This window comes from Lithobates pipiens, unplaced genomic scaffold, assembly GCF_037356315.1.
Source record: "Lithobates pipiens isolate NorthernLeopardFrog02 unplaced genomic scaffold, aLitPip1_a1.2 Scaffold_22, whole genome shotgun sequence".
Classification (NCBI taxonomy): domain Eukaryota; kingdom Metazoa; phylum Chordata; class Amphibia; order Anura; family Ranidae; genus Lithobates; species Lithobates pipiens.
In genome coordinates, this window is record NW_027507784.1 from 307,360,898 (window position 1) to 307,384,844 (window position 23,947).

Consider the following 23,947-nt stretch of genomic DNA (forward strand, 5'->3'; position numbering starts at 1 on the left):
AATCCTATTGTCGCCATAGTGAAGGACACTGATCCCAAAAAGCTTATCTCGTGCTTTTATGGTATGCTTACGGCCCCCGTCTCGGCGAGACTAGCGTATGCTCTGAAGTCCCGCTGGGAGGGTGATGTGGGTGAACTGACAGACGAGGAATGGGAGGAGGCTCTGGAGACGTGCAAGTTGGTGTCCCCTAGGCTCCAGGACAGGCTTTCTCAGATTTACATAGTGCATAAAGCATACCTCACCCCACTCAGGACCGCCAAATATAATATGAATCAATCTGTGCTCTGCCCGATGTGTACTCTTGAGACTGGGACGTTCTTCCATCTTATCTGGTCTTGCCCCAAACTGCAGGATCTTTGGAAACAAGTAGTATCATTTCTACATGATGTTATGGGCTCGCCCTTGGCTCTAGACCCCAAACCTTGTCTACTAGGGATATTTCCTGACGTATTAGATAAAACTACTGGCACTTTCCTGCAGGAAACCTTGTTTTCTGTTCGAAAAGTGATAGCTAGACAGTGGATGAGGCCCCTTCCACCCCGGGTTGAGGACTGGAAACGGGAAGTTAATCTTACGCTCCCATACAAAAAATTCTTATATAAAAATAGGGGTTTCCCAGCTAAATATCATAGAATATGGGATAAATGGCTGCAGGAGGCTGCCACGTGTGATGAGGGAATTTGATGTACTGTTACAGTAAATAACATGTCAATGTTTGGACTTTCCTTGACTGTGATACATAATCGCTACTGTAATGGAAAAATGTCTTTTATCTACTGTTATGGTTATGACGCAACGCCTTTTGAATGTTCGGTGTATGCCACTGTGATTGTAATCTCTGCAATAATGTTCAATAAACATTACCTGTTTAAAAGTAAAAAAAAAAAAAAAAAAAAAGTATCAGTCAGAAGAAGAGCACAAAAGAATTTTAAAGGCATTAGAGATATACCAATGAACACAGTGAAGATAGTCATCAAGTGGAGAAAATATGGCACAATAGTGACATTACTTAGAACTGGATGCCCCTCAAAAATTGATGAAAAGACGAGATGAAAACTGGTCAGGGAGGCTGCCAGGATGCCTACAGCAACATTTAAAGGAGCTACAGGAATTTCTGGCAAGTATTGGCTGTGTAGTACATGTGACAACAATTTCCCGTATTCTTCATATGTCTGGGGAATGGGGTAGAGTGGCAAGACGGAACCCTTTTCTTAAGAAAAACTTCCAAACCTGGCTAAATTTTGCAAAAGCACATCTGAAGTCTCCCAAAGGCATGCAGGAAAACGTGTTATGGTTTGATGAAGCCAAGGTTGAAATTTTTGGCCATAATTCCAAAAGATGTGTTTGGTGCAAAAACAACACTGCACATAACCAAAAAAACACCATACCCACAGTGAAGCATGGTGGTGGCAGCATCGTGCTTCGGGGCGGTTTTTCTTCAGCAGGGGCCTTAGTCAAGGTAGAGGGAATTATGAACAGTTCCAAATACCAGTCAATATTGGCACAAAACCTTCAGGATTCTGCTAGAAAGCTGAACATGAAGAGGAACGTCATCTTTCAGCATGACAACGACCCAAAGCATACATCCAAATCAACAGAATGGCTTCACCAAAAGAAGATTTAAGTTTTGGAATAGCCCAGCCAGAGCCCAGACCTGAATCTGATTAAAAATCTGTGGGGTAATCTGAAGAGGACTGAGCAGAGGAGATGCCCTCACAATCTGACAATTTGGAGTGTGTTTGTAAAGAAGAGTGGGCAAATATTGCCATGTCAAGATGTGCCATGCTGATAGACTCATACCCAAAAAGACTGAGTGCTGTAATAAAATCAAAAAGGTGCTCTAACAAAAGTATTTGTTTAAGGGTGTGTACACTTATACAACCATTTTGTTTTATTTTTACTTCCTTCCACCTAAAAGATTTCCGTTTGTTGTTCAACTGAGTTGTACAGTTTATAGGTCACATTAAAGATGGAAAAAGCTCTGAAATTATTTATCTTGGTCTCATTTTTCTACATCACAGAAACCTGACATTTTAACAGGGGTGTGTAGACTTTTTATATCCACTGTATACACTCTTCATAAATGCACACACTTCCACCACACACAACTCTATAAAAGATAGCCATTGACAGGTAAGTACTATATATATTATTATTATTATTATTATTATATTAAAATTAACAAGTGATACATTTCATAGACCAGATTAAGGCGATATGCCAAAAATGACAAATTCTCTTAAAACAATAATTTACAATGATTTGAATAACCACCTTTAATAAGACAGATTACCAAGAATGGAGTTGCATTAATTTTATTGGCTGTGTAACGGGTTCCATCTTTGCTTGTAACCCTTACAATTTGTAGACATCGGTGACACCTGCAATCATTTCCGATTATTGCACCTGCAAGTTACAGCATGAATAGACTTTCTGACATATTGGGAAATCTTTCCTGGCAGATCAGCGAACATTCCTTATGAAAAGCTTGAGAATTCCTCCCTATATATTATGGAGAGCGGAGTCAGGAAGAAGTCCGTGACTAGTCCACGTGGTTGTGCGATTTGCATTATGACCAGTGGATCCCTCACCGCTAATCAGTCTTTGTGAGAGAATTGCCCATCTGTGAACACACCATGGGTGTGCATATCAAGAAAAAAAAGTGTTAGCAAGTACAGCTCATCAGTCCATTATTAGTGATGGCTACATTAGTTTTTCTTTTTTTAGGCTTTTCCCCCTATTTTTTTTTTTTCCTGGTGACAAAAACACTTTGACAAAATCACTGTACTGCATCTGTAGAGGCGCAATTTTATCAGCCAAGAACAGGAAGTCTTAGGACCATAGAGCATCTATCCCATACCATGCGGAGGTGTTATGTGGGCTACAGAGTTTAACTAGGCAGAGCTGATAACACTGCTTTGGATTTAAGAGTAGCACAGGAAGTGAGGAGCTCTGGAAGAATCAATGGGTATGTGCCAGATGTACGCATATATGTGGCAGCACCGTGGGGGAGCATATTGGCATTCTGCCACATATATGTGCATCGCTGGTACCGCTGAGTAAGCATACAAAGACAAAAAAGGGGAAGTGAAATAGGTTAAAGAGGAAGTAAACCCTGATGGGTTTACTTCCTCTTTGTCTCGCTGCAAAGGTAAAGCATAATGGACTACTATGCATCGCATAGTAGTCTATTATGTGTCACTTACCTGACACAGGAGCCAGCGAAGTCACCGCTGTCCCCTGTAGTTCCGAGCGTCCATCTTCTTGGTGGGTCTCGCTGCTCCAGCGTTGGGATTCGCCGGAGCAGCGATGAAGCCACTCCCGCGCCTGCGCACGGGAGCTGACACTCGCGGCATATCGCCGCGATCGGCGGCTTGCCCAGTGCGCCTGCGCGCCGCTGTCTTCAGGTAAATATCTCCTAAACCGTATAGGTTTAGGAGATATTTCTTGGACCTGCAGGTAAGCCTTAATCTAGGCTTACCTGTAGGTCAAAGTGGTTTGTAAGGGTTTACAACCACTTTAAAACTCCTTTAATAAAAGCTACAAAGGGGCCACTCACATTTGGGTAACCATAAAAAGCTCATCAATTCGGTGGGCATTCGCTGAAGATCCTCAACAGACTTAGCATAAACCACAATGATGGGAAGGGACGCCAACCACTCTCTTCCAGGTCACGCGCTGCCAGAAAGTTGGAACGCAGCACCGATGTGAGTGGGATGGCATCACCAGAAGGTGGATGTGCAACACATTTCAGAGCAACCCCCTTCTAGGGACGTCATCACGCTCACGTTGGCACTGCGTTCTGACTTTCTGGCAGCCTGCGACCTGAAAGAGTGGCTGGCGTCCCATCCCAGCACTGCGGTTTATGCTAAGCCTGTTGAGGATCTTCCAGCGATATTCAGCGGATGCCCACCGGATTAATGAGCTTTTAATGGTTACCCAAATGCGAGTGGCTCCTTTGTAGTTCTTAAACTAGTTTAAACCTATTACACTTAGAGGGGTGCGCTCTCTTTTTTTGTCTTTGTTGAATGACATGCAGAGTTGACTTCCTCTTTGGATGAGCTTGCCCCAAGTGAATTGACTTTTTATTTGGCCTTTTAAAAGGACTCTTATTTTTCATGATTGATACATATACTATAAGTCTACAGCCTTGTGTTTGATCTCCTTATGCGCCTACAGTACATGCCTTTTTTCTGCTGAATATGCATGCTCATTCATTGCCCCAGCACTGTGACTGAGCTGTCATTGTTTACAATTAGGAGCCAGTAGGACAATTTTCTAATTATATGACCAATTAAAGCCAATCATAGCATTCACATGATGAGAACATGCCTCCTGGCTTCTGGTGTTAAGGAACCTTTAAAGGGCCAATGGAAGCTGACAGTAAGGGGTTAAGAGGTCAATGGTAGGGTTTAAATACACTTTAAAAAGAAGTATTAAACCCAAAACCAAAAATGTAACATATTGCAGCTTACCAAACATTAGATGTGGTGGCTGCATTATTTTTCTTATTTGGGCTTTTCCCCTCTATTTTTACCTGGTGCCAGTAACACACCTCCTGTATTACAGCGCCCCCACTCTGCATCAATGAGCACAGCGACACCTTTGGACAGCAGCTTTGTGGGGAAGGGAGTGTTAAGCCAGCCATAGACCATTTGAATCTAGACCGGTTCAACAGGGACCTGCTAAAATTCGAACCATGTATGGGCAGGCTGAATGTACCCAAGTTGTTCAATCAACCGTGAAACATGTCGAGTACTGGCTAAACTATACATTCCATCTGTATACATTGCTATATTCATAACTATGGCTTAAACATCAAATCTACACTTAAGCCAATGAAACGGGTTGTTTTTAAATCTTTGGTCTTTTTGTAAATTGTCTATAAATATGTAATAAAGATTTTTTATTTTACTTGGCTGTAATGCCTTTGACGGTAAAAAAAAAAAAAAAAAAATCATACTGCCCCATTTCCCCCGCAATTGCTTTCAAGTTGATTACTCGTTCAACTTGGGTACAACCAGCCTGTTGGATTTTCCATGCGATTATTGCTAGTGGCTATGATAGCCGCTAGCAGTAAGCACTTTGTTTTCCTGGTGGGGATGGCTGACCACGACAACCACCTGCTGGGAGAACACAATTGCTCTGCGGAAGGGATTCCTCATCATCACGGACTGTGTTGATGGGGGAATCGAGCGTGGTTTCAGGAAAGAAAAATCGCTACAACTATTGCCAGCTTTATATGCAGGTTTAGATACACTAACACATTGACCAAAAAACGTGGGCGCTTTCTGGGCATTGTGGTGCGAATTGCAGGCACATAAGCTTCTATGGGAATGCATCTGATTCACAGATGCGTTCCGGTGTGAACAAGAATCCTCTCCCCCTCCTCACTACACCTTGCCCCTCGCCCTGCTCAGCTGATCCAAAGATAAAACAGAGAGGAATTGCTGAACAGCGGATTTTTCTCTTGGCAGAGATAACGGAGCTGGAAATTGTACCGCCCATGTATGAATCCAGCCTCAAGGTCTGCGAAATCACGGTTTGGTGTACTGAAAATGATAATGGTAACCCTTATATGTCACCTATGGGCTTCACAATACTTACAACCACATTTCATATAACGGAATTTTAATTTTGCCGTCACATCAGCTGCAATCTCCAGACAAAGAGAAGACCAGGAAGTCAGTAGTGCCAAACCTTGTACTGAGTAATATTTGCTCATCATAATAAAAATTAACATAAACACGCACACTGTCCATGAAGTTTGCACTTTGGAGGCTGAGGGCATGCAAACTGCACAATAACTCCATCCAATGCTTACAGCCAGACTTCCACAGACACGGGAGATTTGTTTCGAACTGTGAAAACACAAACAGCTCACAAAGCACTTGGCATCAGGAATAACATTTTCTGCTAGGTGTAGCTAGGAAGATAGAAAGCCAAAATGTCTTTAGTTTGCCAATTTGAAGTCAGTGTGATAGGAATATCATGGCTGTGTCCACTTTTCTGTATGTCAAAACATGATTTTCGACAGACCTAGAAAAACAAGAAAGAGGGATGACAGTTATCAGGAACAGGCATGAGTATTTTTTATTTTTTTTAAAGGAGTGGTCGTCCTTTTTATTTGGTAGGACAAGAACAAATCCCAGGTCCTAATATAGGAGCACGGATGGCTAAGTAAGTTAGACAAATGTTTTTTGTTTTTTAAATGAACAATTTTTACAAACATGTTATACATATCTGCTCTGTGTAATAGTTTTGCAGAGTAGCCCCAATCCTCCTCTTTTTGGTTCCCAAATTGAGCGGTCCTGGCCCCCCCCCCCCCCCCTGCCAAGTGCCCTCACTAGCAAGCTGCTTGCTAGGGGGGCACTCAAGCAGGCTTGCTCCTGAGCCACTGTCCTGTGAATGGCCATTGTCCATTCAAACACAGAACTGCATGGACTTGAACCCCCCCCCCCCCTCCAACTCCTCATTGGCCTACTGGCTTTGACTGGCAGCAGCAGGAGGAGGAGCCAATGGCTGCCACTGCTGTTTGAGCCAATGAGGAGAGAGAAACCAGCAAGAAGCTGCTGCTCTCGTGCACATCTTTGGATAGAGATGGGGCTCAGGTAAGAGAATGGAATGCATGAAGGTAAAAGACCTTCTGCCTTTGGAACCACTTTAAAGGTTCCTCCCTAAATTGAATCTGAACTCAAAAAAGGAAAGATTGAATTTGTGTTAGGTTATACCTAAAAGTATTAATTGCACCTAAACAGTTCCCTTACAAAATCTACCTTTCGTCTGTAACTTCTAGTGAAGAACAATAGTGCACCCTCCTGATATGCGACTGCGCCTAAGCATTCCTGTGCCTAAAGCCCACAGTTGTATACCTGCTTACATTGCGAGATTTAAAACAGTAGTAAAGTCCGCTTTTCAATTTATACCTACAGGTAGGTCTATAATAAGGCTTACCTATAGGTACAGTAAATATCTCCTAAACCTGCATCGTGTAGGAGATATTTACTTTAGTAGCAGCCGGTGTTGCCATTGATGCATGCGCACTGCGCTCTGAATAGATGGTGTCATCCATTCAGAACACTGTGTTGCAGCTGTGACTCCCATGCGCATGTGCGGGAGTGATGTCATAGTGGCTCAGCCATTCAAACGGACAACGCCTGCAAACATGGAAGGAAGACCGGGTTAAGATGGAAGCCCCAGCAGCAGTGGCGTTTTTGTTTCAAAGCAAGGCATAATGTGCTAGTATGCGGTGCAAAAAAAAAAAAAAAAAATTATATAATGTATGGCGAGCTTAAGTTCACCTTTTGGGAAATAATAAATGCACATGCACTATTTCTGCAGAAAAAAAAATGTGCATTTATTATTTTTTTCCACGGGAACCTGGAAAACACTGCACCCTTGATCGGTTTATCACAGGTGCAATGCCAAGCTCCTGCAAACTCTCAGTATACCTCCCGTATAGGCAGACCGTTACTGAAGAGTAGGAAGATCAATGAACTATGAAAGCTCTTACCAGCACCCTCGTAGTTCATTGAGAACTACAAAATGTCTGCTACAATAGAAGATGGTAGTTGTAGTTCATTTATTCACCAAACTCTATGTATGATGTGGTTGCAACTGCTAGAGCATGTCACACATTACTAAATACGGGTGTAACATGTAACATGCTCCCAAAGGTAAACGTATCCTTTAAGGCACTGCTGTCTCTGACCGTTAGACTTTGTGATATTGGACTACTGTGATGCATTGCTGGAGGATCTGATAAGAGAAAGCAAAACCTTGCCTTTGTCTCTGTGGGAAGGCAACCATCTTGATAAAAGCAGAGATAAGACGCTGGCATTTATTAGCAGGCAGAAAGCACAGGCACATTATCCAGCCCCCACTGCCAGCACCCTGTAAAACTCCATAAGAGGTGGAAAGCTGCTGCAGATGGACAGTGCACACAGTGCTACCAACGTTTAAGGCCATATGACCCCCAGGGATGAATGCTCAGAACGCAAACAGTCGGTATTCTGAGAATTGGTCCTTGGAAATTAACCTTTAAAAATGTTTAAATATGTTAAAGAGAAACTGAACTCTGGAAGATGTGCCCAAAAACAGCCAACAGCTGATCTTTTCCCCTTCACTGACTTGCCATGCCTTGTTCGGCACTTTGGGGTTGATATACTAAAGGCAAATAGACTGTGCACTTTGCAAAGTGCGGTTACTCCACAGTTTAGTAAATGAGTCAAAGCCTCACTTTGCAAAGAGTACCCAATCACATTCAAGGCAAATAAAAAAAAAAATACGAAATTTTTTGCTTGCACATGATTGGATGATGGAAGTCAGCAGAGCTCTCCCTCATTTACTAAGCTCTGGACCAACTGCTTTTCCAGACTGCAATTGCACTTTGCAAAGTGCACAGTCTATTTGTCTTTAGTAAAGCAACTCCTTTTTCTCTGTAAGAAGGAAGACATCTTGATAAAGCGCAGAACAAGGCATATTAGGCCAACAAAGGGGAAAAGCTGAACTCTGTGTCCAGCCGCAGCAGCTTTCAGGCTCTTCTAGAGTATTACAGGGTGCTGGCAGCAGGGCTGGGACAGTACTCCTATGCCTTCCTCCAGAACAGGTTCCTCCCCTCAGTACATATGGGTAGAGGACGTCATTCAGGTGGGTGACCTCACCACAGACAGCGGCCGTTTTCCTTCTCCGAGTGCATTACCAATTCGGCAGCACAGTGCTTTCTGCAGCCTGGCCAGGCTTTTTCTCGATCTGCCATGCACAGCTCAGTGGCCCTTCAGTCAGAGGATTATATACCCTCCCTTCTTTTGTTTTTCAAAAAAATGTGTGTTTTTAATTACTACACTGATAGTTTGCGCTGGATTCTTTTTCTATTTTGAATCACCTACTAGCTTTTCATCTGTCTCAGATCTTTGCACCTATGTTCCCAGCTCCACCCACTGCTATGGCTAATGCTCTTGTAATTGAATCTCTATTAGGTTTATAAGTTTGTTGTGTTTTTAGCGAAAAGCGGTAAAAAAATAAAAATAAACCTCTTTCAAAAGAAGTTCTTCAGTGACCTATGGAAAAATTATTGGAATGGTCCCGCAGTATTCTGGGATCTGCGACATGACCCAGAAGGCTGCGGGGGAAAGGGGGGCGAACTTTTGCTTAGATCACTTTGGTGATCCAGAAGTGGGGGGGGGAGGGCGAAGGAAGGGGAAGGGGAAGGGGAAGAGGAAGAGGGAGAAGGAAGGAAGGAAGAGAAAGAGGAAGAGGGAGAAGGAAGGAAGGAAGAGAAAGAGGAAGAGGGAGAAGGAAGGAAGGAAGAGAAAGAGGAAGAGGGAGAAGGAAGGAAGGAAGAGAAAGAGGAAGAGGGAGAAGGAAGGAAGGAAGAGAAAGAGGAAGAGGGAGAAGGAAGGAAGGAAGAGAAAGAGGAAGAGGGAGAAGGAAGGAAGGAAGAGAAAGAGGAAGAGGGAGAAGGAAGGAAGGAAGAGAAAGAGGGAGGGAGAAGGAAGGAAGGAAGGAAGAGAAAGAGGGAGGGAGAAGGAAGGAAGGAAGAGAAAGAGGGAGGGAGAAGGAAGGAAGGAAGAGAAAGAGGGAGGGAGAAGGAAGGAAGGAAGAGAAAGAGGGAGGGAGAAGGAAGGAAGAGGAAGAGGAAGGGAGGGGGAAGGAAGGAAGAGGAAGGGAGGGAGAAGGAAGGAAGGAAGAGGAAGGGAGGGAGAAGGAAGGAAGGAAGGAAGGAAGAGGAAGGGAGGGAGAAGGAAGGAAGGAAGGAAGGAAGAGGAAGGGAGGGAGAAGGAAGGAAGGAAGGAAGAGGAAGGGAGGGAGAAGGAAGGAAGGAAGGAAGAGGAAGGGAGGGAGAAGGAAGGAAGGAAGAGGAAGGGAGGGAGAAGGAAGGAAGGAAGAGGAAGGGAGGGAGAAGGAAGGAAGAGGAAGGGAGGGAGAAGGAAGAGGACTTTTGGGTGGGTGAAGTTCTGCTTTAAGACCATCTATATGCTGAATTCTCAGAGTCTCCATCTCAGAAGAAATTAACTTAGAGAGATATTAAAACAAATGATAAAGTGGTCCACGATGTACGCAGCAGTTCTTTTTTAAATATGCTGAGACAAAATGTCCTTACCCAAGTGTAATGAGTCTTTTGTACCCCAGCTGATACAGTAATGGAGTAGCAGCTGTTCCAGTAATTCCTTTTCATCTAAAAATTCCAGCTTCTCAATCCTGGGGGAAGGGAAACCAAATGAAATTTTACTAATTTATTGCATTCATTTATATAGTGTCAACAAGCTTTGTACAGCTTTACAGAGCATACGGACATCAATCCCTGCCGCTGATTACAGTCACATTTCCCCAGCACAAGTATACACATACAGTAACTCACAAAAGTTTTTTTTTTTTAGCTACAGTGGCTCTTCTATTAGATTGGACTACACCGGCCAGCCTCCACCCTCCATGGTGCATCGATGAGCCCTGACTGCCGATGACCATGTTTCCGGTTTTCATTCTCTGGTCCACTTTTGGTCAGTCCTGACCACTGCAGACCGGGAACATCCCACAAGAGCTGCAGTTTTGGAAACACTCTGACCCAGTCGTCTAGCCATTACAATTTAGCCTTGGCAAAGTTGCTCAAATCCATTGACACTTGCCCATTTTTTTTCTGCTTTCAACACATGCATCCCACCAAGCTTAAGGTACCATTGTCTTGATATAATTGATGTTATTTGCTTTACCTGTCTGTGGCCATCATGTTATGGCTGATCGGTGTATGTGTTCCATTCTGCCAGTCTTAGTTAATGGCACCCCGGTGCCCAGTCGTCAGTATTTTTTTCTATACCTAATCTAATAAAAGGATCTTCCATGCCCACAGTGCAGTACTCTAGTTCACTGTCCTCATGCACCCAGACAGGCAGACAGTTCCCCATTAACATTATGTTCCTTAGAAGGGGGTGTAAACACTTTGCTATTTTTTATTAAAAAAAAACAAAAAAAAACAACTAACAGGTTATACTTACCTGCTCTGTGCAATGGTTTTGCACAGAGCAGCCCTGATCCTCCTCTCCTGGGGTACCCAACCGGCACTCCAAGCCCCTCTTTATCAGGTGCCCGCACGCCAAGCCGCGTTTCCTAGGTGCAACGATGCGGGCTCGCTCCCGATTCCCCACGTCACTGGATTTGATTGCCAGTGGCTCCTGCTGCTCTCAATCTGTCCAAAGGAGGAGAGAGACAGGGGCTGGAGCCATTGCGCACATTGCTGGATGGGGTCAGGCTCAAGTAAGAAAAATAGGAATATAAGAATAAGCTTCCTACCATTTTAGGAGTCTTGCAAGGAAGGAGTTTAGTATATCCCAGAATATACTGTACATAAGAGGGACACCAATGATGTCAATTTGAAATACTAAACCCAGGACCATGCATTCACTATATCTGATCTCCCACAGTATACAGAACATGGAAATATAATCCTTTTAGTAAATATAAACTGCTAAATACCTATAACAAGCATGCTTTACTGCATATTCAGACTTATTTTACTGTTGTGGGATTAGTAACACTGGTGACTGCACCCCAATAGTGCATTCAGCCAGTCTTTACTCACAAACTCCTCCAATTTCTGCATAGACAGACATGTAATATCTCTTTTACCTTTGCAGCTTCCCTCTCCGAGGCCAAACTGCTTCGTGGACAGTGTCAGCACTACTACATGCTAGCTAATTTGTTACTAGGGGTAGACAAACATTGATTTCTTTCCTAATTAATACCCATCATTCCCTGCACTATGTTCAACTGGTCAAACCAAGGATGGCAGTGGTATAGGAGGGACATAAACCAAAATGGGGGGGGCAAAGCCACAAAATCTGACATCTTTATAGCACAGGATATGTGAATACTGTGCTCCAGCTACACAAGTTCACACAAGGTGCGTCCAGCAGCAATCACCGCAGGTAACTAATGGCGGCGCAGCTAGCCACAGGATAGCTGCGGTAGCCAATGACCTGTCATTGAAGTGTACAGGGCCCAGCGGCTGCAGCTAGCTGCTCACAGGTGGCAGATACAGCTGGCTGCTGTAATCCGATTCCTGCCGATAACATTCGTGCCATTAGCCCGTGCACATGTAGTCCTATAGGAAGAGAGGCATTGGGGCTTATTTACTAAAACTGAAGAGTGCAAAATCTGGGGCAGCTTTGCATAAAAACCAGCTTCCTGGTTTTATTGCTAAAGCTTCATTAAACAAGCTGATGTTAGAAGCTGATTGGCTACCATGCACAGCTGCACCAGATTCTGAGTGCAACAGCTTTAGTAAATCTTCCCTATTGAAGAAACTGCATGCATATTCCGACCTAGGTTAGATGTGTGAGGTTACATACCGTGCTAAATCATTCCGAGGTAGACTGCCATACACTCGGATCATGTCCAAGGCATCTGCTGCTTCCCACCCATTAGACAAGAATCGATCAATCTGCAATAAATGCATTCATGTAAAAACCCTACTTTATAAAATTAAACAAAATGTCTACATTTTTATAAAAGGTTGCTACATACAAATGCGGAAACCAAAAAGTTTAACTTAGACTTCAATGCTGCAATGATGTCCTATATATTATTTATAACCATATTGTGACTTTGTGTTTTTTTTTATCTTTTGCAAGGTCTAAGTCTCTCCAAAGATTTTTTTTCTTTACTGTCTGTGTGGTATTAGAGGGGAACTCTTACAATAGGGATAATAGTTCAAGAAATTCAATTTGTAGGGGATTTCCTCTCACTTCCTGTTTTTTCTATGGGAAAGTAATTTCCCCCAATGGGACAAAGTGGGCAAAAATAATCCTTATAGGGGTTATAACCATCCATAACTCTATCCAAGATGGAAAAAAAATAAATAAAAAATAAATAATAATATGTGCTTCCTATAGTTTTACTTTAAGCTGAAAAAAGTATGAGCAAAAAGTTTACATAATTTTTCCCCTTTTGGCATCACTGCACAAAAAAACAATTGAACTGGTTATGCACAGATGAATGTATTCATTTATGTTCATTAATAGAGATTTTGGCACAAGTAATAGATAGAAAGACAAGCACTTTATATAGAGTAGATTAATACTAGTGCCGAGACCTGTGAGATAAAAGCAAAGGTGGTGGAAAATTCAACCAGCCAGCTTCAATCAAAACTCAAACATCAAGTCTGGGTGGACTATGTCCCTTTAAAATTGTGCAACAGAGAGGAGGAGAGCAGTGGGCTTCTTACCTGAGACTGGAGTGACCGGCAGGCCTCAACTCCCACCAGGTTGCATTGTCTCCTCTGCAAATTCTCTATCATGATCTGTCCAAAGCGGTCTGCCATGTTGACCTGGTCAGTAGAAGAACAGAGGTTAACAGTCATTTCTTATCACTGGCTCGTAAAGTCATCAAATAAAACATCAGACTGTTCCCATCAAATGTTTGACAGCCCATAAACCGTCCTGCCCATCCTGCCAGCTGAATCGGTTCCAGCAAGAACGGATTTTATAGGAGGAGCAGGGATATACAATATTCCAGAACTCCTGAATAGTTCTCACTCTGTCAGCTCAGGCCACGTTTATCTTGAGCTCTAACAAATTACTGTAGTTCTGCAATAGTTGTGCAAGTTCAAAATGCGTTTGTCACCTATAGACAGCGAAGGCTGTTCGTTATAATAATTGTAATAATTCCAGGTATTTAAATCCCTTATACAGAGATCACAATTCTCCTGACAATGCCTTCATCTTCTTTTCTCTCCAGAAGAACAGAGCGATCTTACATCACCTAGGGTCAACATTTACCTCCTGGAATGAGATGGTGGCTCAGAAATTACACAGTCAAGAAAATCCTGGTGCCTGTGCAGTTCTTGGTTGTCTTTACAATTGACCGACACATATTAGGCTCTCATTGTGACAGACCCAACTAGGACAGGAGCTTTTGGAGGGGACTGCGAGGTGGCCAAACTACTGTTGGGGGGGGGGGGGGGGGGGGTGCCTAGGGGACCCTTGCTATGGATTCAAGTTCATGTTTCCCCAAAACACAGACTCTGGGAACTGGAAGACCCGTATACATATTTGGGGTCTCTATGCACAAACCAGCAATTACTGCTTAAGACTGTGTTACTCAGAGCAGTTGTTAACATCATCAGCTCAAAGCAACTCGATTTGGAGGTCTCCTGATACAGTATATCTGTTTAAGGTGTATGTGTAAAGGGTCTTTGTCTTTTGAGCCTCTTAGGTGTAAGTTGCAATTGTTAATTGAGTCACCTATTGTTTGTCTGTCTGATCATCTCTTGGAGAGGAGATTACAATTGTGACCACTGTACCACTTGTAAGGTTAGGGTAATGTGATCAGACCCTATCTGGTGCTGTGTGCTTTATAAATTCTGTGTGAGTTTTCAGTAAAGTGAGTTCCAGTTCCAGAGCACTTAGGCTGCTTTCACACTGGGGCGGTATTCAGGCGTTACAGCGCTAAAAATAGCGCCTGTGTAACGCCTGAAAAAAACCGGCCCCTTTAACTCCAGTGTGAAAGCCGGAGGGCTTTCACACTGGAGCGATGCGCTGGCAGGACGGTGAAAAAAGTCCTGCCAGCCGCATCTTTGCAGCGGTGAAGGAGCGGTGTATTCACCGCTCCTAAACCGCTCCTACCCATTGAAATCAATGGGACACCGCGGCAATACCGCCAGCAAAGCGCCGCTGCAGCGGCGCTTTGTGGGCGGGTTTAACCCCTTTTCGGCCGCTAGCGGGGGTTAAAACCACCCCGCTAGCGCCCGCACACCGCTGCTAAAACGACGGTAAAGCGCCGCTAAAAATAGCGGCACTTTACCGCCGACGCCGCTCCCGCTGCAGTGTGAAAGCAGCCTTAAAGCTAGATTCTTGGGTACGCAGATATAATACCTGGTTCCTGGATCCAGACAGGAGGAAGCTATATATCTTGATGGAAGCACCCAAGATGTTCCGCCACACTCAACTGGTGTCTTGCTTGAAAATTACAGTGCTACAGTCTGATCACGGAGAGAGTGCGAGATAGTGCATCCTCAATGGGAAATGAGTAAAACATACCTGGACCAGGGAGATCTTCAACCATGTTTCATCTCCAGCGATTGTGTTCTCCTAGAGAGGGGGGGGGGTGAGCGCCCCAAGCCCCCCCCCCCCCCCCCCCAAGGAAAAGTGATTACTACTAGTGGCTATAACAGTAATAGTCTCCAGTGACCGTCTGTCCTTAGGACAGGAAGTGACGGCAATAAAGAGGATGTGGCATATGAATGAATGAGTGACTTGTATAGCGCTACCTATGCGAACTGAATTGCCTCAGGGCGATTTCTTGCCACCGGTGTCCATCTGCAGCTTTTACGCGGTCCTTTAGGGTCCCGACACACTTACAACACATACACATATTATGGCCATTTTTTTTATTTTTTTTTGGACAGGGTCTAATTAACCTACCAGCATGTCTTTGGAGTGTGGGAGGAAACCGGAGTAGCCGGAAGAAACCCACGCAGGCACAGGGAGAACATGCAAACTCCAGGCAGATAGTGTCGTGGTCGGGGTTTGAACCAGCAACCCTATTGCTGCTAGGTGAAAGTGCTAACCACTACACCACTGTGCTGCCCTTTCCCCCATCCTATGAAAAATGGTTCTTACATATTAGTCCAGCAACTGCCCACAACTGCAAAGAAAAACAAATTAATTTCTAGCGTCTCTGGGAGAGACACAAATTATATATAAGGGTGGTTGGTCGTGTAGGCACAACTGGACCACTGGAAGTATATCAGCTGGCCATGCCAGAAACACGAATACTTAGTTCAAACAAGTGCATAAATGTAGAAGGGAAGAGTGAGCTGGATTATCCTGGTGTGGTGGGGTTGGTGACTTCTATACGTCTACACCCCAAAAATAGTAATCTAGAAGGGGGTTTGCTACTGCCATAGACATGAAACAGATTTCCCTTTACTTCCTGTCCCAAAGCCAAACAGAATGTGAGAGGAAATCCCTACAAATTAAAGGGAATTCTTTGGGGACCCCCAGGTCACCAGAATTAGTGTCCCCATTGGAAGACTTTCCCCTCTGTTTTCTGGGGATAACCCAAAATGTGGGATTTTTAAAGGTAAACAGGACAAATAGGAAGGGTGAATCTCCTTCATGAGGTCCCGACTTCCAAGTGATCTCGCCACTTCAAGATCTCTTGGAAGTTCGGCCCCCCTCCACCTTCCCCCGCCACCAGGACATTCAGAAAGCATAGCGCTCTTCACGCATGCGCAGTAGCTTCCCTGCCGGTTTCCCTTACAGGCAATAGCAGCAGCAGCACCCGAGAGCTGATGCAAACATCGGCTGGGTTGCCGACATCACTGGATTCCAGGACAGGTAAGTACAGCTGTTGACTTAATTTCTTGCTGGGGGGAGCGGAACTCTGCTTTAAGAACACCATATGATCCTATACCTGTTCATAGTTTACAAACATGGCTGTGGGAAAGGTGTCAGCTGCCCATCTCAGGAGGTTGGCAGAATACTCAGGGGACATGTAAACCAGCACACACTCCGCCACAAGAAGTGTTGGAAGCCTGGAAATAAAGACAGATAAAGAACATTTCAGGCAAAATCAACACAACATGGAAAAAAAGAACTTTCAGTTGAAAGGCGGTGTGAAAAAGATGAATTTTTTGAGTCAGTATTCCTTTCCCAATAAAATATTTGGACAAGGAATTGGTGAGTCAGTGAAGTTTATACAATCATATCTGTAAAAAGTTGGTAACCAACAGGGTTGAGGGTTTAGGCAATTCCTCTACTCCAGGGCTTGTAATAACTTCTGCAGAACTCTTCTCCATGTGTGTCATAGTTTATATGTGGCTAATCTCTGTGAAAAGAATTTAAAGATGCATTAGCAAGGCCTAAAAGTTGTTGGGTACCAACTTTTCATAAACCTAATTGTTGGAACCTGACTGATTTAACAATTCATTTGGGGCTCCACATCTTTCTACACATTCATCCAAGGTCTCTCAATACATAAAGGGTAAGACCCAAATACACACTATTTGATTTTCTGCAGATTTTTGACTTCAGGTTTGACCTCATATTTTTAATTTTTTTTCATATTATGGTTTTGGTAAATCTTAATACAAAAATCTGCAGAAAATCTAATAGCGTGTATGGGCTTCTAACTGTGGTCAAACAGCAGTTTTTTTTTAAAGAGTAACTCCACTTTTGCGGGAAAAAAAAACAAACAAAAAAACATTCCCTTCTGGGTAATCTATGTACATTGCAAGGATCTGAAAAAACATTGTTGCAGATTCATTCCTTTTGTTATTATGAAGAATCAGCTGTTTGTTTTTGTTCATATGCTGAGTGAATCTGTATGGGAGTGGTTTTAGAATTAGGAATTGGCTGCTGCATCCGCAGGGCTCTAATGAGAAAAGTGGCAGGGTCTGCATCTCTTTAGCCATGATTTCTCACCAAAAATTAAAATTTTGTTGCAGGGGATGCAGAATACATACAGATAGATAGATTTGCATTACATTCAAGAGGAAGTAAACCCTGGTGGGTTTTACTTCCTCTATTTCCCTGCAAAGGTAAAGCATAATGGGCTACTATGCTTCACATAGTAGCCCATTACGTGTCACTTACCTGAAAACGAAGCCTGCAATGTCACCGCTGTCCTCACTAGCAGCGAGCGTCCATCTTCACCCCTCTTCCTTCCAGGGCTGCAAACTGTCTCCGTGACTGGCTGGAGCCTCCCGATGTCACTACCACGCATGTGCGCAGGAGCCACCAGTCATGGCATGAACCCCATTAGAAACGGCACGATCTTCCCTTTCTAAAGTGCTAATTCGGACAGGAATCCGATCGATGATTACAGCGCATGGCTTTTTTGTAAATATCTCCTAAACCATGGAGATTTAGGAGAGATTTCCAGCACCTACAGGTAAGCCATAATATAGGTTTATCTGTAGGTAAAAGTGGTTGTACAGGGTGTACAATCACTTTCAGACCACCCATGACCTTAGATTCCGGTCCGAATTAGCAGTTCGCAGTGCAATATGTGAACTGATTTGGGGAGGGGGTCATTAACTTTCAATTGACACTCCCAGCAGTTTGCATAGGGCAGTGTGAACTGCTGCCAGGAGACATGCGATGCAGGAACCCGCAGTGGATTTGCAGGGTTCCCGCATTGCTGCAGTGTGAACCAAGCCTAACTCTCAATGGTACATGCTATATTCGTTTTTTAATTTGAGCATTTTTTTTTTCTCACGAACATGGAGATACCCTTCAAGAATTTTTTTTTTTTTTTTTAAGCAACTAAAAACACAAACAACCCTCTTTTTCACACCATCAAGATATCTGAACTACATTTAGATCCACCACCACTCCCAACGAAGAGGTTCTAAAAACAGATGTGAGTGGACAGAACATTATAATTACAAGTTTGTTTTCAAGAAGACTAATTCGAATATTTTTATCACAAAAAATAAAAAAAATAAAACTTTAAAAAATATAAACTATGTATGTGTTGCTACACAGATACCATCCACTGAATGATTATTTTTAATAACAAATTAACCTCCCTAACAATTTACTCTCTCCCCTCCTCAGCCCTTGTGCAACTCCAGGACTTCTCCTTTCCCTTCCTCTGGATCTCTGTACAACAATCTCTCCATCCGTCTCCTACTTTCTCTGCCTTCAGGCGATCCCTGAAAATTCATCTCTTAGGCTGGGGTCTCAACATTGTGAAATGGATGCGGAATCCCCGAATCTAATTTGCATCAGCAGGAGATTTTGACCGGCTCTCTATGGAGCCGGTTCACATATCTCCGCAGTGGGTCCGGAGCGTTTTGCAGAGAAATGCTGTGCATCTTTTGGTCCGTTTCAGGTGTGAATTCAGCCCAAAAATTCAGGCTGAAAATCAGACCTGAAAAGGTAAATCGAGACGCAAAAACACCCCTGTTGGGATCCGCATGCGGCTCAAATGTTAACCGAGCCTTAAGGAAGCATAATCTGCATCTACCTACCGTAAAAGTTTTCACCATCAGCTCATCCCCACATAGTTAATAACATTTGTATCACTTGACCTTAGTTTTTAGTTTACAAGCACTCAAAAATCAGGTCCCTCATGTCTTGAATGGTATTGTAACTATTATATTCTTTTACATTATAAAGGCTTGGTTCACACCTACGCAGGTTGTGGTTGATGCATTTTCCTTTGTGCTTTTTGTATTTCACATGCATTTTAGTGTTTTCTCCGGTTTTATTTTAAATTTTTTTTTTTGTTATGTGGTTTGTGTTTTTTGGGACGGGTCTGTTCTGTTGTCATGAGGGAGAAATCAGCAAAAACACTTGGACCATAAGAAATGCACCGGTCCACAGATGTGAACACGACCCATAGAAAATCATATTAAATGGCATTTCTGCAAAAATGAAAATGCACTGCAAAAACACATAGGTATGAACCTAAGATTATAGCACTGATGAAGTCACGTGACTGTGACGCTACACATTGGAACAGATAGGCACCGGAAGGGACGTCAGGTTGCGAGCTCGCGGCTCATGGTGCTGTGTTTGTACGTTTTAATGCGAGTACCAAATGGGCTATTATTTTTTAACAAATTCAAGTTTCAACATACTTCACAATCTGGGCCCCCCTTTCTTTCCTTTTATATATCGGCACTGGACCTGGAAACATTCCCCCTTTTTTCCATGCTTTGCTGAGCTGCACAGACAAGAAACTATCAGCTATCTACTACAGGAGTCTGGATTTCGTTGGATGCTATTTTAATCTTTCACGCTGTTACCTTACAGCAGTAAGATAAGGGACTAATTCACACAAAGGTGCAATTGCACTGAAGTAACCAACCACCGATTCACTGTTTATATTCTCCACACAGAGTGCCAACTTGAATGGCACTTCACAGCCTCAGTTTACTTGTCTATATGGACACTATTCTCTTGGAACACTTTTATATTCACTTGAAGAGTTCTAGATCTGGACAATTTTAATTATGTGCACTTTATCTACTCAGTCTGAAGTTTATATGTCACTTTCATCAGTTATCATCAGCACTTTATATATTAGAATGTTCTGCATTGTATCAAATCTTAAAACGTGGTAGCTGCATTTGTTTTCTTTTGTCTCAGGCTTTTTTCCTTAGACTTCCCCTGGTGATTTAGGCAGTTGGAAATTTCCCGTCCTAGATGGCTCTTCTGATTTGGACTAGAAACACCACCCCCCCCCCCCCTCATCTTTATTACCAGAGGGGTGTTGCTTTGTAGCTCACAGAAGGCAGCTGGCAAAGTTGATAACATTGTTTAAGACTTCAGTTCAGTCCACAGGAAGTTCTAAGGACACTGGATTCCAGACCTGCTCAACATGTATTTTTCTATTCTTGCAGAACATGTACCTAGCTTTAAACTAGAAAATAAATGCTGCCACTGCATCCTAGCTGCGAAATATAAAATTTTTGTTCCTGGGTGCGGATATCCTTTAAGAAGACAGTTGAAAATGAACATGAAAATGAGTGATGGAGAATCAAAAGAAGACAATGTACAGCTAATGAAAGGAGCTTTTAAGGTGGAAGTCCATGCAAAAACTAAAATCCCTGCATCTATAGCCACCAACATTCTAACACTAAGTTATCATGCTGAGCTGTCAGCCGTGGCTTTGCTGTGGATGCGGTTGCAGAGGACACGGAGAACAACGAAGACCCATAGTAAGTCTATGGGTGATGTCACTTCCTATTCATTTCCCATCTGTTGGCTCTGTCCTCTGCAGAGTTTCCACAGCTGGTGATGGAGTCGGATAGGGGGGAAAAAAAAATGTATACCAATTTTTTCTTTACAGGGCTAGGTAGGTTAGTTTTAGATCGGTGGGGTCTATAGATGCAGGGATTGTAGTTTTTGCATGGACTTCCACTTTAAGTGAACCCGTTGACTTGCATAGGTTCACAGAGATAGAACAGAAGATACGACACTCCTGTTCAGCAAAAAAAAAAAATCTTGTATGCTTTATTGGATGTAGAAAGACACTAGAAGCTCTAGAAGGGAAGCAGTTGACGCGTTTCACGCTTTTAGTGAAAGGAATGACTAAGAGCGTGAAACGCATCAACTTCCCTGGTAGAGCTTTGTTAGTGTCTGTTACTACAGCCAATAGAACATACACTTTTTTTTATTGCTGAATGGGATTGTCTCTTCTATTTCTGTGAAGAGAAGGGCAGCACAGCGGTGTAGTGGTTAGCACTCTCACCTAGCAGCAAGAAGGATCGCTGGTTCAAATCCCAACCACGACACTACCTGCCTGGAGTTTGCATGTTCTCCCTCTGCCTGCGTGGGTTTCCTCCGGGTACTCCGGTTTCCTCCCACAATCCAAAGACATGCCGGTAGGTTAATTGGCTTCTGTCCAAAATTTACCCTAGTATATGAATGCGGACCTTGGATTGTGGGCTCCTTGAGGGTAGGGACCAATGTGAGTGTGCAATGTACAGGGATAGGGACAATTGTAGATACTCACTCAGGTTGAACTGGATGGACTGGTGTCTTTATTCAACCTTACTTACTATGAAACTATGACATTTGCAGCTACGGACTAAGCTGGCACCTGGGATTTCAGCAGTATGCTATAATTAAAGTGTTACTAAATTCACAACAGTGAAATCAGTCTATTTATGCCATAAAGCATGCTCGTTATATTCACTGTGGATCCTAAGGGGGTCAATCCTCTGCATTATGTAAAAAGGCTGTTTGATCCTGTCTTCTCTGATTCTCCCCATTGTTTGCTGTCCCCAAACCACCTCCTTATAGTACAGAGCCCTAAGAGGCACTCTGCCCATGTTCAGTTTGGTGTGCATTGCTAGAGTATTTATTTTTCTTGGAAGGGTGCATGTGATCAGCACAGGGCCAATCAGCACTGTCCAATTAGAGGACCAGGGGTCATGCAGCCTCATAGGACAAAAGTCACAAGGTTGCTCTATACTGCTGACGAGAATGGGCATTTAGCAGTTTATAGTTACTAAAATTATTGCATTTCCATGTTCTGTGTGCTGTGGAAGACCAGATCTAGTGAATGCAGGGTCCTGGGTTTAGTAACACTTTAAGACTGAAGTCCACGTGGAGCGGTGTGCATCTAGCTTCCTTCCCTAAAGCACAGGTTCACAATAGGGTAACATTAAGGTATATGGTGTGTGTTCAATTCTGGGCTTTCATTTTTAAATAGACACCTTACTGTGGGTCCATGCCAACTTTCTTTAGCTTCTCCTCCATGTCCTTCAGTTTTCTCAGATCTGCCCCAAGGATGGCGTATCGAGAGGAATCAAGGCTGTGAGCATCTATGGAAAAATTAAACAGAAGTAAATATCTGTACAAGCATCTGAAGAATGGCCACAGACTGGCATTAATCTCTCAGGCAGAGAGAAGAGCAGAGATCCGAAATCAATGACTCACAAGATCTTTCAGCGCCTCGATTGACAGACTATGGAAGAGGGTGTAACCATACTACCAAATGTTTCAGTAAACACTTTTTGTATTGGAGAATGGTGTATGATTTTCTCTCATTAGATTTAGGATCTAATCTTCTTCACTGCTCTGTGCTCTGCCCCTCTGGAGAGAGGGTGGGAGCGGCATGCTAAGAGGCTGGCGTCTGGGCAGATCCCGACATTGTTGTTGGGATACTTCCAGTCTGGACCGGCTCTGGGGACGCAAGTCAATAGAACAAAGATGTATTTACTTTCAATGCAACTCACAGGATAAGACAATGGCATGGCATTTTTGGCAGGATCAACAAGTATTATCTGTACTTGCCGTGTTTAGCCCGAAAAGCAAAATCTAATGCAGCCACTGCGTTTTTGCACTTAGTTGTCCTTTAAAGTGCAAATTCACCTTTACAGAAAATCTGTAAAATGACCTTACACTGGATACCCCATACCACACGGTCTCGCTGTACTGTAGTCCCGCGATCCTGCTTTGTCAGGGACTGGAACGCTGCTTCACGGGTATGGGGATTTAAAATCCCAGTGGCTTAAAGCTCCTGTTTCTCTCAGCATGTACAGACAAGAGGCATTCTTGTTGGTCAGCACCGACCAATCAGTATCCATCTAGCCCGTCATATTAGCGATGAGAGGAGAGAAAGGCAAGAGGATTTCAAATCCACTGACCAATTTAGCGGCATTCTGGGCCTTGACAGAGCAGGATCGCAGGATTACAGTACAGCGGGACCCAGGGGGATGGGGGGGGTCCAGTAAAAGGTCACCATACAGATTTACTGTAAAAAGATGAAATTACACTTCTAGAAAAAAAAAAAAAAAGGTCCACCTTTCTGACCATGTTTTAATGTTACACCAATACTTAGGATATAACCTGAAACATGGTCAGTCTGCACGTGAGCGGTGGTGTCACTCAAGTCCTTTAACTGATGGAATAATTTGCAGAACCATTTCCACCAACAATCCACAGGTCACAGTTTAAATGCTCTGCAGGCTCCAATCCAAGAAATGAACAAAAATTTTTTTTTTTTTCAATATGGGTGTATTTATATATATTTTTTCCCAAATGGCTTTAAAATTAAATGTTATAGACCGAACCATAATACTGTAATGTGTGGCATAACATAATATAACACTATGAGCGCATCCAGCAGTGATCACTACAAGTGTGAACAGGCATGAATAGTTGAGGTCACCAACAATCTGTCATTTAGGTGTATGGGCTCAGCGGCTGCAAACATCCACTTGTACCTAAACCTAGCAGCAGGACTCAGATTCCTGCCACAGGGGATTGCACCATGACAAAACGTATGGTATAGTAACGCTGCATTTGCACAATTCTCTGTTCACCACTGCAAACTTCAGTAGTAAAAATTAAAACAAAATTGACCTGATTCACAGACTCAACAGACCACTCTTTTACAAGCAGCTCTATATCATTCACAAATCAAAAACTGTTCATCTCACAAAGTGTAAAATTTAGAGCACACATTAATATGTATAAACTATGGGAGA

The 23,947-nt window shown here is 43.2% G+C and overlaps 1 protein-coding gene across 2 annotated transcripts in view; it reads right to left on the bottom strand.

Annotated features, from left to right (window-relative positions):
* Positions 1-2,299: 2,299 nt before the first annotated feature.
* The window catches only part of LCMT1 (leucine carboxyl methyltransferase 1), a 47,915-nt gene continuing 26,267 nt past the window's right edge, over positions 2,300-23,947 (bottom strand). For both annotated transcript variants that reach the window (XM_077449337.1, XM_077449338.1), the window contains exons 6-11: positions 22,177-22,279; positions 16,411-16,531; positions 13,220-13,321; positions 12,345-12,436; positions 10,103-10,200; positions 2,300-6,039 (exon numbers count right to left, since the gene is read on the bottom strand). In XM_077449337.1, coding sequence (XP_077305463.1) covers positions 6,017-6,039; positions 10,103-10,200; positions 12,345-12,436; positions 13,220-13,321; positions 16,411-16,531; positions 22,177-22,279 — 539 coding nt within the window. In that variant the 3' untranslated portion in view covers positions 2,300-6,016. The remainder of the gene's footprint in view (positions 6,040-10,102; positions 10,201-12,344; positions 12,437-13,219; positions 13,322-16,410; positions 16,532-22,176; positions 22,280-23,947) is intronic.